Source organism: Cheilinus undulatus, linkage group 4 (genome assembly GCF_018320785.1).
Source record: "Cheilinus undulatus linkage group 4, ASM1832078v1, whole genome shotgun sequence".
Taxonomy (NCBI): Eukaryota; Metazoa; Chordata; class Actinopteri; order Labriformes; family Labridae; genus Cheilinus; species Cheilinus undulatus.
In genome coordinates this window covers 36,378,919-36,393,627 of record NC_054868.1, presented here as the reverse complement: position 1 = coordinate 36,393,627, position 14,709 = coordinate 36,378,919, and the positions used below count along the sequence as shown (strand labels likewise).

The 14,709-nt window shown below is 37.8% G+C and overlaps 1 protein-coding gene across 1 annotated transcript; it reads left to right on the top strand.

Annotated features, from left to right (window-relative positions):
- The first annotated feature begins 761 nt into the window (after positions 1-761).
- On the top strand, positions 762-13,238 carry LOC121507916 (polyunsaturated fatty acid lipoxygenase ALOX15B-like). The gene is made up of 15 exons (XM_041784308.1): positions 762-855; positions 986-1,163; positions 1,772-1,976; positions 2,072-2,153; positions 2,378-2,500; positions 2,634-2,737; positions 2,821-2,987; positions 5,042-5,185; positions 5,409-5,612; positions 5,718-5,804; positions 6,148-6,317; positions 11,028-11,149; positions 11,277-11,377; positions 11,490-11,660; positions 12,328-13,238. The coding sequence occupies exons 2-15, from the start codon at positions 1,011-1,013 to the stop codon at positions 12,505-12,507; spliced, it is 2,013 nt and encodes a 670-aa protein (XP_041640242.1). The 5' UTR covers positions 762-855; positions 986-1,010; the 3' UTR covers positions 12,508-13,238.
- Positions 13,239-14,709: the final 1,471 nt, after the last annotated feature.

The window sequence follows — 14,709 nt, the reverse complement described above, 5'->3', positions numbered from 1 at the left end:
CTTTTTTGTTTTTTTGTGTCTGAAGCAAGATATGACTCAACAGGAAAGGATGTCACAACAAAACACAGACACTGGCACGAACAGTCGAACAGACTCTTTATTACAGGGAAAATAAAGATCAGACAAGTGGTACTAATCATGAGTGTAAGTGCCAAGTTTACAGGACCATAAGACACAAAACTGTGAGACTGTTATCAAAGAGAATTTTCATGCAAGAGCTGCTGAATCAGTTTTTAAATATTCAGATTTTTCTTCCTGCATCTCCATGCTGTCATAGTCATCCTGTTGATGTGTTTACATTCTGAATCATGTATAAACAAAATAATGTCAACACCCTTATTCCCCTTGCTCTTATACTCCGCCCATTGCCCTCTTTAAACTCTATTTTTCTTTTTTATTACCCACGCCGATAAAATCTGCAGGGGGTTATGTAAAGGTATCTTTGTTTGTTTGTTTACAAGATAACTCGAGAACGGAAAGTCGGATCTTCACCAAACTTTCAGGGAATATTGTGATAGTGACAGGGAAGAATCGATTAGATTTTGGTGATGATCCGCGCACCTGTTCGGTTTTTCTCGGACTTGGAAATTTTGAACACCATAGTAATCAATGGGAGCGTGAGCTCCTCAGTGGCGCTGCTTCGGCGTGGGTCTGCAGCCTCAGACGGCCATTCTAGTTCATTCATGCATTGGGTGGGGCTAACCTCAGACTCAGGGATAAAGTACCTTGCACTTGTACTTCAGAGTGAAGTGTATCAAATACACACTCCTATCACAACTCTCTGTGTATAAAAGGAGAGGTAACTTCTGCAGATCCCTTTTTTTTTTCTGAGAAGCTGGGAAGAGAACCTGCGAGGTAAGAAGGCTGGTCTTGTCAAAAGTAAACATTTGGAGAATGATATTCTATTCTCTTTACATTACTGGCTGCAGATTGTCATAATTTTCATATTTCAAAGCTGGTTTTTAATTTCTATATTCTCTGTAAGGGTTCACCAGCTTCTCAGAGCCAAAATGGTGAAGTATGAAGTGATTGTAGCCACTTCGAACCTTGCTCAGGCCACCACCACAAACAATGTGTTTATTAAGCTGGTGGGCACAGATGGAGAGAGCAAGCGGACATGGCTTACAAGCGTTAAAGGTGCTGCCACTTTCTACCTAGGAGCTGTAAGTCTGAATTATTTCTGGATTTTAAGTTTTAATGTGAAGCTGCGAATGCTGTCAGAGATTTACTACAACCACCTGCACATAGAGTAAGATTAACCTCACTATATAAGGTTTCTTTGATGTGTTTTTTAGACTGGATGAATTTAGGGATTGATTGTTAATTGTTGGAGTTCAATAAGTCAGTATCTCCTCCAAAGTTAACATCAGATTTGGGTGTTTTTCCTCCCTCTTCATGGAATGCTTTCATCTATTGTAAAGGCATCTGCAAATGAAAGCACTGCTGAGAATCATCCATTTCTACAATCAACAATGGCACAATCACTGTGCTTTCATTTGCATTTAAATGCATGCTACATTGAAAATTAATACAGAAAGAAATGGAGCAAAGTGAGTGTATTTAATACCAAATGATTTTGTATTGATCTCTGCATGTCTTTGCCAAGTAACAGCTCCAATATATGCAGCATAGTTCAAACCCTGATGTAGATAAGCAACACTGCAAGTTAAAAAAACTGACTTAATTCTTTCAGATTTTCACTTTTACCTCTGCTACCACTAGCTGTGCATGTCCCCTCTCTCTCTCTCTCTCTCTCTCTCTCTCTGTGCAGGAATCTAAATTCTCCGTGTCTTGCCCCACCTCTCTTGGAAAGCTGGTGCTGATTGAACTGGACAAAAAGCCTCTACCCATGTTTCCAGAAGACAACTGGTTTCCCAGCAAGATTAAGATTAAATCCCCTGAAGGAGACACATACTACTTTCCCATTTACCGCTGGATAGCTGGCTGTGAGGTTCACCTGTTCAGAGAGGGGACAGGTTGGTGGATCTGTTCTTGACTCTGAGACTTTTTGCAATTTGTAAGAGCCCAAAGCATGTAAAACAGGAAAGACTAAGCCATTATATTTTCTCAGCTCTGCGGATCTTTGATGACAATCATCATCTTGGAAAGTACTGCAGAGAGAAGGAGCTGAAGCTGAGGGAGGAACTCTACAGGTGTGTTCATGTTTCATGTCACATCCTGCATTCCTCAAAACCAAAGTCCATGATGTTGTTTATATCAGACATGCAAAAGGCAACAGCTTTCAGCCAGTTTTGGATCATTTTAAATCCTATTTTCCTCACAATATATTCAATAGTTCTTAAAAACTATATAGAACGCCTTGTAGAATCGAGAGTATTTTTATAACTAATCCAAGTATTCTCCTTCTATTTCCCAGCTGGTTTGTTTATAAAGAGGGACTGCCACATTGCATGAAGGCAGACAACTGTTACTCTCTGCCCTATGAGGTCCGTTTCTCTTTCACCAAAACAAAGGAGTTTGGCTTAACAGCAATCACTGGGTGAGGTCTTCTGTTATGTCAAAGCTTTTCTTTAATCCTTAAGAATTTGATATATGCACAACAAGCCCAAACGCATGCTAGCTTGAAGAACTGCCTATCTTATAGTCAGAAAATATTTATCCTGTTTCCGTAGGCTTGCAGAGCTGAAACTGAAGAGACTGACCTCCAGCAAGGGGAACTGGTCAAATATCGATGCTATCAAAAATGTTTTCTGCAACAAAAAAACAGCCATCTTAGGTAAAATCTGAGCAAAAGACACAGAATTTAGAGTTTTTATTGAGATGAATGAATTAGTAGTTAAAATGTTGCTTTCATTTCAGAATATGTCCAGAAAAACTGGAGGAGTGATGCTTTTTTTGGCTACCAGTATCTTAATGGTGTCAACCCTTGTTTAATCAGACGCTGTTCAGCCCTGCCAGACAACTTCACCATCACTGATGAGATGGTGTTTCTCCGTGGTGGAGGTTGCTTAACAGAGGAAATGCAGGTACTGGTATTATTTGGCATTGAAAGTTCAATAATTTTTTGCCAAACTATACAATCAGTGATATAATAGTGAAGTATTTCTATTTGAAAACATACATTTTTGTATGGAAGCCCATTTCTGCCAAATAAAAAAGAAAATTATTACATCTTTATCTCATATTTATGACTTTTTGTCTTGGAATTATGAATCTTTTTCTCAGAATTTTGACTTTTTATCGCATAATGATGATTTTTTTAAATCTCAAAATAATGACTTTTTATATCCAAATTATGACTTCTTATCTAATAATTATGAATTTTTATCTCAGAATTATCACTTTTTATCTCAACATTATGACTTTTTATCACATAAATTTTACTTTTTATCTCAAAAAATTGACTTTTATCTTGGAATTATGAATTTTTATCCCAAAGATATGGCTTTTTATCCTATAGATATGACTTTTGATCTCATAATTATGAATTTTTATTTCAGAATTTTGTCTTATTGTCTCATAATATTGACTTTTTATCTCATAATTATGACTTTTTATCTCAAAGATTTGACTTTTATCTTGAAATTATGAATTTTTGTCTCATAGATATGAGTTTTTAATCCTAAAGGTATGAGTTTTTACACATAATTATGAATTTTTATCCCAGAATTATGACTTTTAATCTCAAAATAATAACTTTTTAACTCATAATGACTTTTTATCTCAAATTATGACTTTTTGTCTCAGAATTATGACTTTTATTTATGACTTTTTTATTTTGGAATTATTACTTTTTTCTGCAAACTATGACTTTTTATCTTGGAATTCTGACTTTTTATCTCATATATATATATATATATATTACCATTTTGAACAGGAATGAGGAATTTCAAATTGAATTCACCCAAATTTGAGCCGTCTCACTGGATAACAATAATAACTATATTTTAGCATTTAAAAATATCATTTGGGTTAAAGAGCTTCTACATATTGGTGTATTAACCATTGCAGAACCATAAAAAATGATTTTGGTTTTACCAATTTTTAGCAATGCTGTTAGTTCAGGGCAGCTGTGGCATAAACCTTACTTTGGGTGGTGGTCTAATAAATTTGTTAAGTACTGTATGCCACCTGAGGGTAGGGGGGCCCTGAAAGCTGTTGTATATCCAGTATAGTGAAAGTGCTCCAAGCTTAAAGGGGAGCAAGGCAGGAGTTGTTTTTTTTGTTTTTTTTTGGGGGGGGGGGGGTATTTTTGTAATTTTATTTTATTTTATTTTTTTGAGAAACAACAACCAGTTTGGGGGATCGTGGCCCTGGACAATAGGAAATATGATAGCAAGTTGGTTTTTTTTGACCCCATAGAAACCCCTTCCAAGGCCTTCAGGGATGTTTAATATTCCTTCCCTCTAATACCAACCATAACATTGTCATGTCTGGTGTCAGAGTCAAGACTGGGACACCTGGGCGCTGACTTAGCTCAGTAGTAGCCTAACGTCCTTAACACACTGGTTTCAGAATTGATTCTTGATCCTGGTTCTTTTTGGTGTATGTCTCACCCCATTCTCTATCTTCAGCTGTTCGATCATAATAAGGGCAAAAAGCCCCAAAATCATCTATTAAAAAGTCTGGGAAACCCATAAATTTCCTGGTTACTGTAACATTATTGTTTTCCTGGTCAAACTCAGGGCTGGAGCATTTCTGTTGTGATGATTTTTATGCATGTATTTTCTGATATATCTGATTCTTGGTTATAGAAGTGTTTTTGAGTTTCTATCATTTAAATTGCTGCATTCTTGGAGTGCATGTATTTGTTCTGGCTTCCTGCTGAAGCTGCAGACTATGTCTATTAATAGGAATCTTAAGGATCATTGTATTGCATCTGCCTTTGTGGACCGCCATAGAAAATATACAGTGCATGCCACCTAGACACAAGTGTGCAGAGTTTCTGCAATGAGGTCAAACCCTATCTGTGGAGAATTTCATGTGAGTACTTTAGCATGTTAAATTTGACTTGTGTTTGTGACACTCACTTATTATTCTTGGTGAATGAGAAATGTTAATCACTACAAAATTTCACCAGAATGGAAACATATTCCTGTGCGACTACAAGGGTTTGGATGGAGTCAAAACAAACATGATCAACGGGAAGAAGCAGTATTTGATGGCTCCCCTCGTCCTCCTCCATAAAACACCAGATGACAAGATGATGCCAATAGCTATTCAGGTGATACTGACCTATGAACAAAGCTTTCACTAAAGATGAACTAGGACTGTCATATCTAATATAAATATCAGTGGAGGACAGTTTTGATTAACAGCCAGATAAACTGGTCTTAGTGTTAATGAGACAATAGCAGAGAACGTTTAACTGTTTAACTGTTTAACTGTTTAACACGGTTTCTCTAAATGTAACACCTTCAATGATCAGTTTTTAACTCCTCCTGCAGCTGAAGCAGACTCCAGGAGATGACAACCCCATCTTTCTCCCTACTGATTCTGAGTACGACTGGTTGATGGCCAAGATTTTTGTGAGAAGTGCAGATTTCAGTGAACACCAGCTCAATGCTCACCTGCTGCGCACTCATCTCCTGGCTGAAGTGTTTGCTGTGTCCCTGCTGCGCAACGTGCCCATGGTGCATCCACTCTACAAGGTACATATTAAAGTTTTATCACACTGCTGAGGGTAAAGGATGATCACATCTTTTACTCTGTTCAAAGGTAATAATGTCACTAACAGAGTGAAATCTTTTCCTCAGCTCCTCGTCCCTCACACTCGATACACCCTGCAGATCAACTTCTTAGCTCGACAGGACCTCATCTCTGAGAGCGGTGTTTTCACACAGGTACAAAAAGATCAATGTATGCTGACAAATACGTGCTGAAATAGCTCAGATCATTTCCAACAGGAAAGATTTTTCCCTTTTAAAGGTATCTTCAAAACACATTCAAAGGTTAAAAAAGACTAAACATAACCCAGATACACTCAGAGGAAACATGATAATGCAGTTCTGCATTTTACAGGATACGTTTTTGGAAAACTAAATTTATTTTTGAAATCTGAATTGCCAGTCCATCTTTCCTGAAGAAATTGTTTCTGTGCATTGCAGTGAATTTCCCCCTTAATGCCGTTTGTGTAAACATGATCTGTATTCATCTCAGTTTCTTACAATGTTGACTGTTCTCTAGTTTTCAGCTTCTGGTGGAGAGGGTATGATCACAATCCTGAAGAGGTCACTGTCCTCAATGACCTACACCTCCCTCTGCTTACCAGACGACATCCATGAGCGTGGGGTGGATGATGTGCCCGACTACTACTACAAGGATGATGGACTCAAACTCTGGGATATCATCCACAGGTACAAACCCATATTCTACAATTCTGGGACACTGTGTAAAATGTGAATGATATGAGGATACAGTGATTAGCAAATCCTTTTCAACCTAAATTCAGTCAAATAAAATACGACAAAAAGATATTTAAGTATCAAACACACAAAATTGACTGTTTTCTTATTTTACAAATTTAGCAGGCATTTTTATTCATTTACTAGTATTTATTGTAAGGGATGATGCACATTAATGAACATGGGCATGTAAATAAGCCAGATTGTGTCCACAGGCTTATTTCCATCCATAGTCCCTGGGAGGCTGATGGTATACATAGAAAAGTGTACATTAAACATGTACATAATAAAAGTAAAAATCTACATAAAATAAGACAACACCAGGAGACCAAACAAAATAAACAGTAGAATATAATACCAAGACCCAAATATAACAATACAGAAGGTGGCTATATGACTTTGCTTAAGACTGACCAGGACTTAAGTGACCATCGTAGGCAGATGCTAAAGTGCTATTGTTTTGCAGATGATCATGAGTGTATATCAAACATTGCATTGGATGCCTGCTACATGTTCCAAAAACCTTGGGACAGGAGTATGTTTTCTACCGTTGTGCATACATTACAAGGTCTGGACTACTTGCATGCCAGTCTAGGACCCTTATGTTGTGTTCACAACAGGTGTGAGTAAAATCATTCTTGAAAGCCCATTACATATAAAGTCAACGTAAAGAAGCAAGTAGAGGCAAGTTTGTCACGGGTGGCATGAACGCCACGAATGTGCAATGCTTCATTTGTTTATTCATGAGAATGTCAAAATCTGAACTCAAGTGAATCCCTCACCCCGCAATGGCCAATCAGCTTGGAGACCCTCTGGTGACGTATGTCACATACATCCCTGGAGGATACCCGAAGGACCAGCAGTCGGGGGTTCATTCAACTACAACATGGAGGAGAAACTGGTGGAGCTATTGACAATTATTTTTAATCTTAGTCTCAGTCTTAGTCTTTAGATTACATGCCTTTAAGTTTTAGTCACTTTTTAGTCATTTCTACCCTTTATATGTTTAGTCTGTTTTAAAACTCAAAAACATCTTAGTCTAGTTTTAGTCCATAAAAAGTCCTTACATTTCAGTCTTAACTTTTAGTCCAAGCATTTATTCGCTTGTCTCAATCTGGTACCAAGTCATCATAGAGTAGGGGTCGGCAACTAAGTTTGGCCTCGGGCCAAATTTTTTCTGACCAACTCAATGGTGGGCCAAAATTACATCTTCTTTCATACTAAAAAAATACTTTTTTTTCTCATCTATACTATTATATCTTGTACAAAAACATAATTTAATAAAGTTATTTATTTAAAATCAATGAATTTGCTACAGGCTGTTATTATTTATTTATTTATTATTTGATGTTTGAGCCAAGCTTGTTATTTGTTTTAATTCAATTAAACAGATTTTGCACTTTGTTACAGTGGCACAGAGAGAGCGATTTTTCTTTTTTTTTTCTCCTTTTTCTCAGAGCGCACATGTGCCAGTTAAGTTCCTGCCTCAAGCCAGTGTGCATCTGAAGTCAAGCAGATGCTGCTTTATTTGATTTTATAATATTTTGTCACGACTTTTGAATAAATGTTCTGAAATCTGTGTGGAATTGTCGTTTTTGTGATAACACATATATATATACAGCGCTTAACAAATTTATTAGACCACCTGTCATATTTGCCTTAAAGACCATCCATCATGATGAAGTGCTTTAATGCGAACTCTTTCATTTTCAGTGAGCTCTCCACGTCTTACCATTTTGAACAGGAATGAGGAATTTCAAACTGAATTCACCCAAATTTCAGCTGGCTCACTGGGCTTCTCTGAGACGTCAGAAATTAATCAAGCATAACATTCAACCACTAAAACTCATTTTTCTGTTCAGGAATGCAAGTAAATAAAAATATTTTGACATATGAATCAAGAAATATTAATGTGCTTTACTATTTTTTCAGTTTTTTCGTAAATCAGTAAATTTGAAAATTCATGGATAACAATAATAATTATATTTTAGCATTAAAAATATCATTTTGGTTAAAGAGCTTCTACATATTGGTGTATTAACCATTGCAGAAACATCAAAAAGGATTTTGGTAATTACCAATGCTGTTAATTTAGGGCAGCTGTGGCATAAACCTTACTTTGGTTAGGGTTAGGGTGGTCTAAAAAGTTTGTTAAGCACTATATATATATGTGTGTGTGTGTATATATATATATATATATATATATATATATAGATATAGATATATAGATAGATAGATAGATAGATAGATAGATAGAGATATAGATATTTTAATCAGTCTATTAATCAATGTCATCTGGTGGGCCAGGTATTATTGGCGGCCAGCCAATTTTGGCCCACTGGCCGCCAGTCGCCTACCACTGTCGTAGAGTGTTATATGCACCCGGCCTTACCTGGGGTCCCTGCTTTCTACAGCTGAGAGGAAGAAGTATTATTGTATTTTGACCCACAGTGGAGAATATCATGGATTTTGAATATCTGCTGATCACTAAATAACATTTTGGTCTAGTTTTAGTCATCTTGATGAAAACTAAACTTACTTTTTGTCAGTTTTAGTCATCAAAGATCCTTTTTGGTTAGTCTTAGTCTAGTCTCCTCATGGAAAAAAGGCTGTCGATGAATGTTTTTAGTTGTAGTTTTAGTCGACAAAAATAACCCTGACCCAAGCTGTTCTATTAGCATAGGAATAAAAAGGAGCTCACATGTGAACACACTCTTTTAGTGAAGCCATGCTGTTGTAACTCATGCAGAGTTTTTCTGAAATATGCAGGGACGTCCCTCTTAAAGACATCATCTGAATGAAAGCATGTTGCTTTAAAGCCTGTATGTGTAGAAGGAAAGGTTATTTAAGATTGTATATATGCCTTCAGTAGACAGCTGTATAAAGGTCGCCTCGTGTCATTTAATCAGTATGAATTGAACTATTTTTATACGGATACACAGAGTTCAAGAAGGATGAACAACTGCAGCTGTACAGGAGGCACTGTGGGATCCCAGGAGAGTGAGAGGTGCCAGTTGTCAAAATATGGGCATCCTATCTAGCTGATAGAACAAAGAGGAGTCCTCTTGCTTTGTACACTGTCAGCAAGTCCTCTAGGAACCTCTCCTGTGGTTTTTACTCTTGGACATCATTACCCCTAGGATCGTCATTGTTGGTGTTCAGGCAAAAGCCACTACATATGTACATCTCAGCAATAATGCTGCCTTCACAGATGTGAAAGTCACCCATGCCATGGGCACTAATACACTCCTGCACCATCACAGAGGCTGGCTTTTGAATTTACTGGTTCTCTTTCTCTTTAGCCTGGAGAATTTGACAACCATTATTTCCATTATGGCTTTTGAGATGCTTGGTGGGAGTCTTAACTTACATTTTGTTGGCATTGAGCCAGAACCTTATATTTCCAAAACCCCTGTTTTTATATCCATCCACCGGTAATGCCAGCTTTTATTGCAGTGCCACCTGGGAGATCATAAATCACAGATATTCAGTGTTGGTTTTGGGTCTTGCCTTTACATGCAGATATACTGTATCTCCAGATTCTCTGACTCTTGATGATATTATGGACTGCAGATGATCAAACCTTTAAGCTGAAGAGCATTGCTCATAAACTGTTGGGCTATTGGCCCACACAGTCTTTCATAGAGTGAAGAATCTCACACCATCATTCATGGTAAACGGGTCGGCCTTTCAAAACCATTCCTTTTTTACCCAGTCATGGTAGTATCAGCTGGACCCAGTCAACCTACTGACGGTTCCAGGTGTTTTTTTGAGCATTCATTAACTTTCTCAGTTTTGACTTTCCCCTGTCCAAACTTTTCTGGAATGTAGTGCAGGCATCAAATCTAAAATATGTGCTTTAAAAAAATATCAGATTGAACATTAAATGTCCCATCATCATATCAGGCTGTATTCAGTTGAATAAAGGTTGAAAAGCATTTGCAAATCACTGTAGTCTGCTTTTTTTTAATTGACATTTTAGATGATGTCCCAACTTTTTTGAAATTGGGTTTGTCCAAAAAGAAGTTCCGATACTTATACAGATTTTTCTTCTAGTCTTTTTTAACATTCAAGAAATAAAATGAAAAGTTTCTGCACTCAAAATGAGTCCACAGTCCATGTTTGGTTCCTCCTTGTAAGTACTGCCAGGCACAGCCAGATCCAGAAAGTCCTCACAGCGCCAAGGTGCCCAAGAAGTGATGTGTTTACATATTAAAGAAACACACGTGTGAGCTGAGCCAAGCTCTGTGGGCTGTTTTGAAATGTTGTAGGCAGCTCTGCAGAAACTGGCCTCACCACCTTCAGCAAACAATGTTTGGGAAGTCAAAGTGTTAACCAACAAAATAAAAATATTCCTCCACTAAAAGGCAGATCATGCAGCTAAAAATACTAGTTTAATTCTTAATATCACAGCTCAAACCTTAAACTAAAAGTAAAACATCTCAATCATGGTGTTTTGACTTTTTAAACAAGATTTTCTGCATACATTTCCTCCCTTTTCGTTGTATTTCATGTTGATTTTCTGTATGAAAACAAGAGAGGTGCATTAAGGGGGTCAGACTGTTGTAATATCACATGACTGAAATACTGGTAAAATGTCAGAAGTTGAGTGGTCAAAAGTTTGTCACATGTTGTGTTTTATTTTTATTTTTGTTTTTTAAGGTTTGTGAGAGGAGTGATCTGTCACTACTACAAAACAGACGATGAGGTCTGCAGAGACACTGAACTGCAGAAGTGGATTCAAGACATTTTTGAGCATGGGTTCCTCTCCAACACAAACACAGGTGTGCTTAAGTTAATACTCTCTTATTAAGTCAGTTTTATTAAACACTGTGTTCTCTATGTCTCATGGATTCTTCAGACTAATTTTCCTAGACTGGTTCATTGTTGTGATTTTTGTTGAATTTCCAGGAATCCCTCAGAGTTTTACCTCGCTGGATGAGTTGATAAAGTTTGTTGTGATGGTGATCTTCACTTGCTCAGGCCAGCACTCAGCTGTCAACTCTGGCCAGGTACATCACTGCTGATTTTCATGCATGCTTTGTTCATGTTGTTAAAATGAAAAATCTTTCCATATCAAACGCTATGATTCAAAAACTTCCTCCATAACTTATTCATTTGCAGTACGACTACGGTGGCTGGATGCCCAACACTCCCATCTCCCTGCAGCGTGCTCCACCAACCGCCAAGGGGACAGCAAGCGAGGCCACCATGCTGCAGACGCTCCCTGACATCAACACAACAGTTAAGGGCATGTCCACCATGTGGCTGCTCAGCAAGCAGTCCTCAGACTTTGTAAGTGAACAAGACTTCATGACAAATAGCCTCATCATGCTTTGATTTGGAGTTTTACATTCAGCTGATGTTCAGTTGGATGACTCATCTTTGGTTAAAACTGGGTCTGTCTACAGACTGCACATTTCAGACTTCTCATCAGTACCACTTTACATGCCAAGCAGCAGTAGCATCCTGGCGTTAAGTGTCTTGCCCAAGAACACACATTTACATGTGACTGCAGGAGATGGGGATCAAACCCACAACCTTCTGATTGCAAGACGACTGACTCTACCTACTAAGCCACAGTTATTCCAACCAAAATATATTAACAATATAAAGGAATCCTATCCTGACATAGACAGTAGATTTAGACCTGGAAATGTTAGCCTTGAAGATCAGTTTCCCTTCCACCATCATCCAAAGTCATGCTTCTTTCTAGATTATGATTGGCCCTGATGTGTGCAGCACATGTCGTGTGAAATCAGAACAGCTGGAGTTGTGTGCCTGAACCTGCTCACAGGCGTGGCCATGTTTATGATTATGATCACTCTGATATGTCAGGATGCCTTCATCCTGAAGCCTTTGTTGAAATGTTAACTTTACTGGAACCTTATGTTAGATAAGAACTGTACCTTGATGATGTTTCTTTCATTGTTTGGTTTTCCATCTTGTTTCATTTTGTCAGGTTGCTCTCGGCCAGTACCCAGAGGATCATTTCTTTGAGGACGTCCCCTGCAAGCTGATAAAGGACTTTCAAGGAGAACTTGAAATTTTGAGCACGGTTATCAAAAACAGAAACAGGAGTCTGGAAGTTCCATACAATTACATGGAACCATCACTGCTGGAAAACAGTGTGGCTATCTGAACACTGCAGCACTCGTTCCTGAATTATTTTTGCTTGTAAGACATCTCCTCCCACCCCTAGAGGGTTTGAGTCCTCATGAGGGGATTCTAATTAGCCTAGTTAGTCTTTAAACTGTCCACTGATGGCTCCTCGTATTGTGCTTGTACTGTGATTGTGTAAAGCTCATTTCAAACCTTCTCAACTTTGCCACTGGGCAAACTCAATCAATCCTGGGCATTGGTATGCAAGACACGGCTCTGCTAACTCTAACACTGAGGTCAGCTTTACTCTGCAGAAACACAGCTGACTTGGCATTGAGTAGATTTAGCATTTTTTTCCTGATTTAATGTTTGTGGACATATCAGTTGTAAATCTTAAACTGGACTACTATAATTGTTGAACCAAATGGTCTCTGGTGCTGCTCTCTTGTTCTCATTTCACCTTTTTATGTGCTGATAAGGTTCTGATTAAATGTCAATCATTCATAAACTTACACTGTCATGCAATCATAATATAACTTTGTCTATAACTAAGCAAGGGGATAATGGATTAAACATTACTGACTTTGAACTGCACTGTGATTCACAGCAATAATTGAAAACTACGTAAGGCTGCCTGGAAGAAAGACAACACATTCACAGTATGAAACTTTGTAGAAAAGTTTATAGAGTTCAGCAGCAATGCTGAAAACTTGTGGTTTTAAGTTGGCCCCATGCAATCTTTATTCTTTTCTAGGTTTTTGTTTTTGGGTTCTGAACACACTTTAAAAAGAAATAAATCGAATGAGTTAACTTTGGAGATGATTGTCTGCTTTTTTTGCTGCTTATTAACCATTTGGATTTTTATGTGTAGTCATTCCCTCTACAGCAGCAGAGCACTTACAGGTGCCAGTTTTTCCTTACTGTAATGATAATAAAGAGACAAAGGTATTATCAGGGGGATAATAAAAAATGTTGGCGATACTGTTAGGCCCAGTTCAGACTTGGGATGCAATGCTTATAGCTTATAACACATTTGTTATAGGCACAGAAGAAATCTTGGTTTCATTATCACAGTTACTTTGCACTCATTTCTGAACTCTATAAAACCACGAGAGCTCCTTACAGGAATTCAAAGGTTTTTTGTTGCTGCCTCTTTGACACAGAAATCATCTAATACAGTGCCTATAAATCTAATAACTGCCATTGGGTATTCATTTAATCATTTTATTGATTTTATAGATCAGCCATGGTCAATATAATTTGGCTGTTTTGTCAAAAAAGCCTTCCAGGGCTGAGAAACATCCCCACAGCATGATGCTGCCACCACCATGTTTCACAGTAGGGATGGTGTGTTTTTGATGTGCAGTGTTGTATGCCAAACAGCATCTTGTGTAGTGGGCTAGAAGCATCATTTTGGTCACATCAGACCAATAAACTTTCTGCCACTTGACCACTGAGTCTCCCACATGCCTTTTGGGGAATTCTAGTTGAGATTTAATGCGTTTTCTTCAGCAGTTGCTTTCTCTTTGCCACTTTCCCATAATGCTTTGACTGGTGAAGAACCTGTTGTTATAGAGTCAGCCTGGTCTAGGCAGATATACATGTGCCATATTCCTGCCATTTCTTGATCAATTTAACTGAAATTTGTAGGATTTTATTATTTTATGTCCACCCCACATTACAATACTGCAGTGTAATCACAAAACCATCTAAGGGAAAAATGCAACATAATCATCTAAAATAGAACAAAGTAAACCAGCACCCTTCAAAAATGAATATGCACACACTAAACATATTAACATGTACCCGTATAAATAAGGTAGCTATTCAAAACAGTTATACACTTGTGTGATACAGTAGATCATATGAAATAAGAATGTTATACTTGAATGATGGAAAACAATATTATACTTGGATATCGCACAGAAAATTTTACATTATTGTACAAAAAGTGTCTGTTATGCCTTTGATGCAGTGTGCAGGGGTTCTGTGGTTTATGTTTTTAGGCTTTGGGCCATATCCAGAATTGGGGTCCCTGGTACCAGGCTCACCGGTAACATTATCAGAACCAAAAGTTCTGTCTTTGATAGTAGCCCAGGGACCTCACTCATGGAGCAGATGCACACACCTGTTTCTTAAAGCTCAATCTTTTTAAAAACTCCTCTTACAAAATAATCTGCTCCATCCTACATAGATTGAGTTGAAACAGCAGTATCCCCAGTGGAAGATAGTCAAATCTGTA

Excerpts from the sequence above, each read along its gene's own strand:
- LOC121507916 (XM_041784308.1), top strand. The coding sequence starts at position 1,011 with ATGGTGAAGTATGAAGTGATTGTAGCCACTTCGAACCTTGCTCAGGCC. Across the intron at positions 2,501-2,633 it reads GGCTTAACAGCAATCACTGG|GCTTGCAGAGCTGAAACTGA; the intron begins GTGAGGTCTTCT and ends CTGTTTCCGTAG. Across the intron at positions 5,613-5,717 it reads TGGTGCATCCACTCTACAAG|CTCCTCGTCCCTCACACTCG; the intron begins GTACATATTAAA and ends TCTTTTCCTCAG.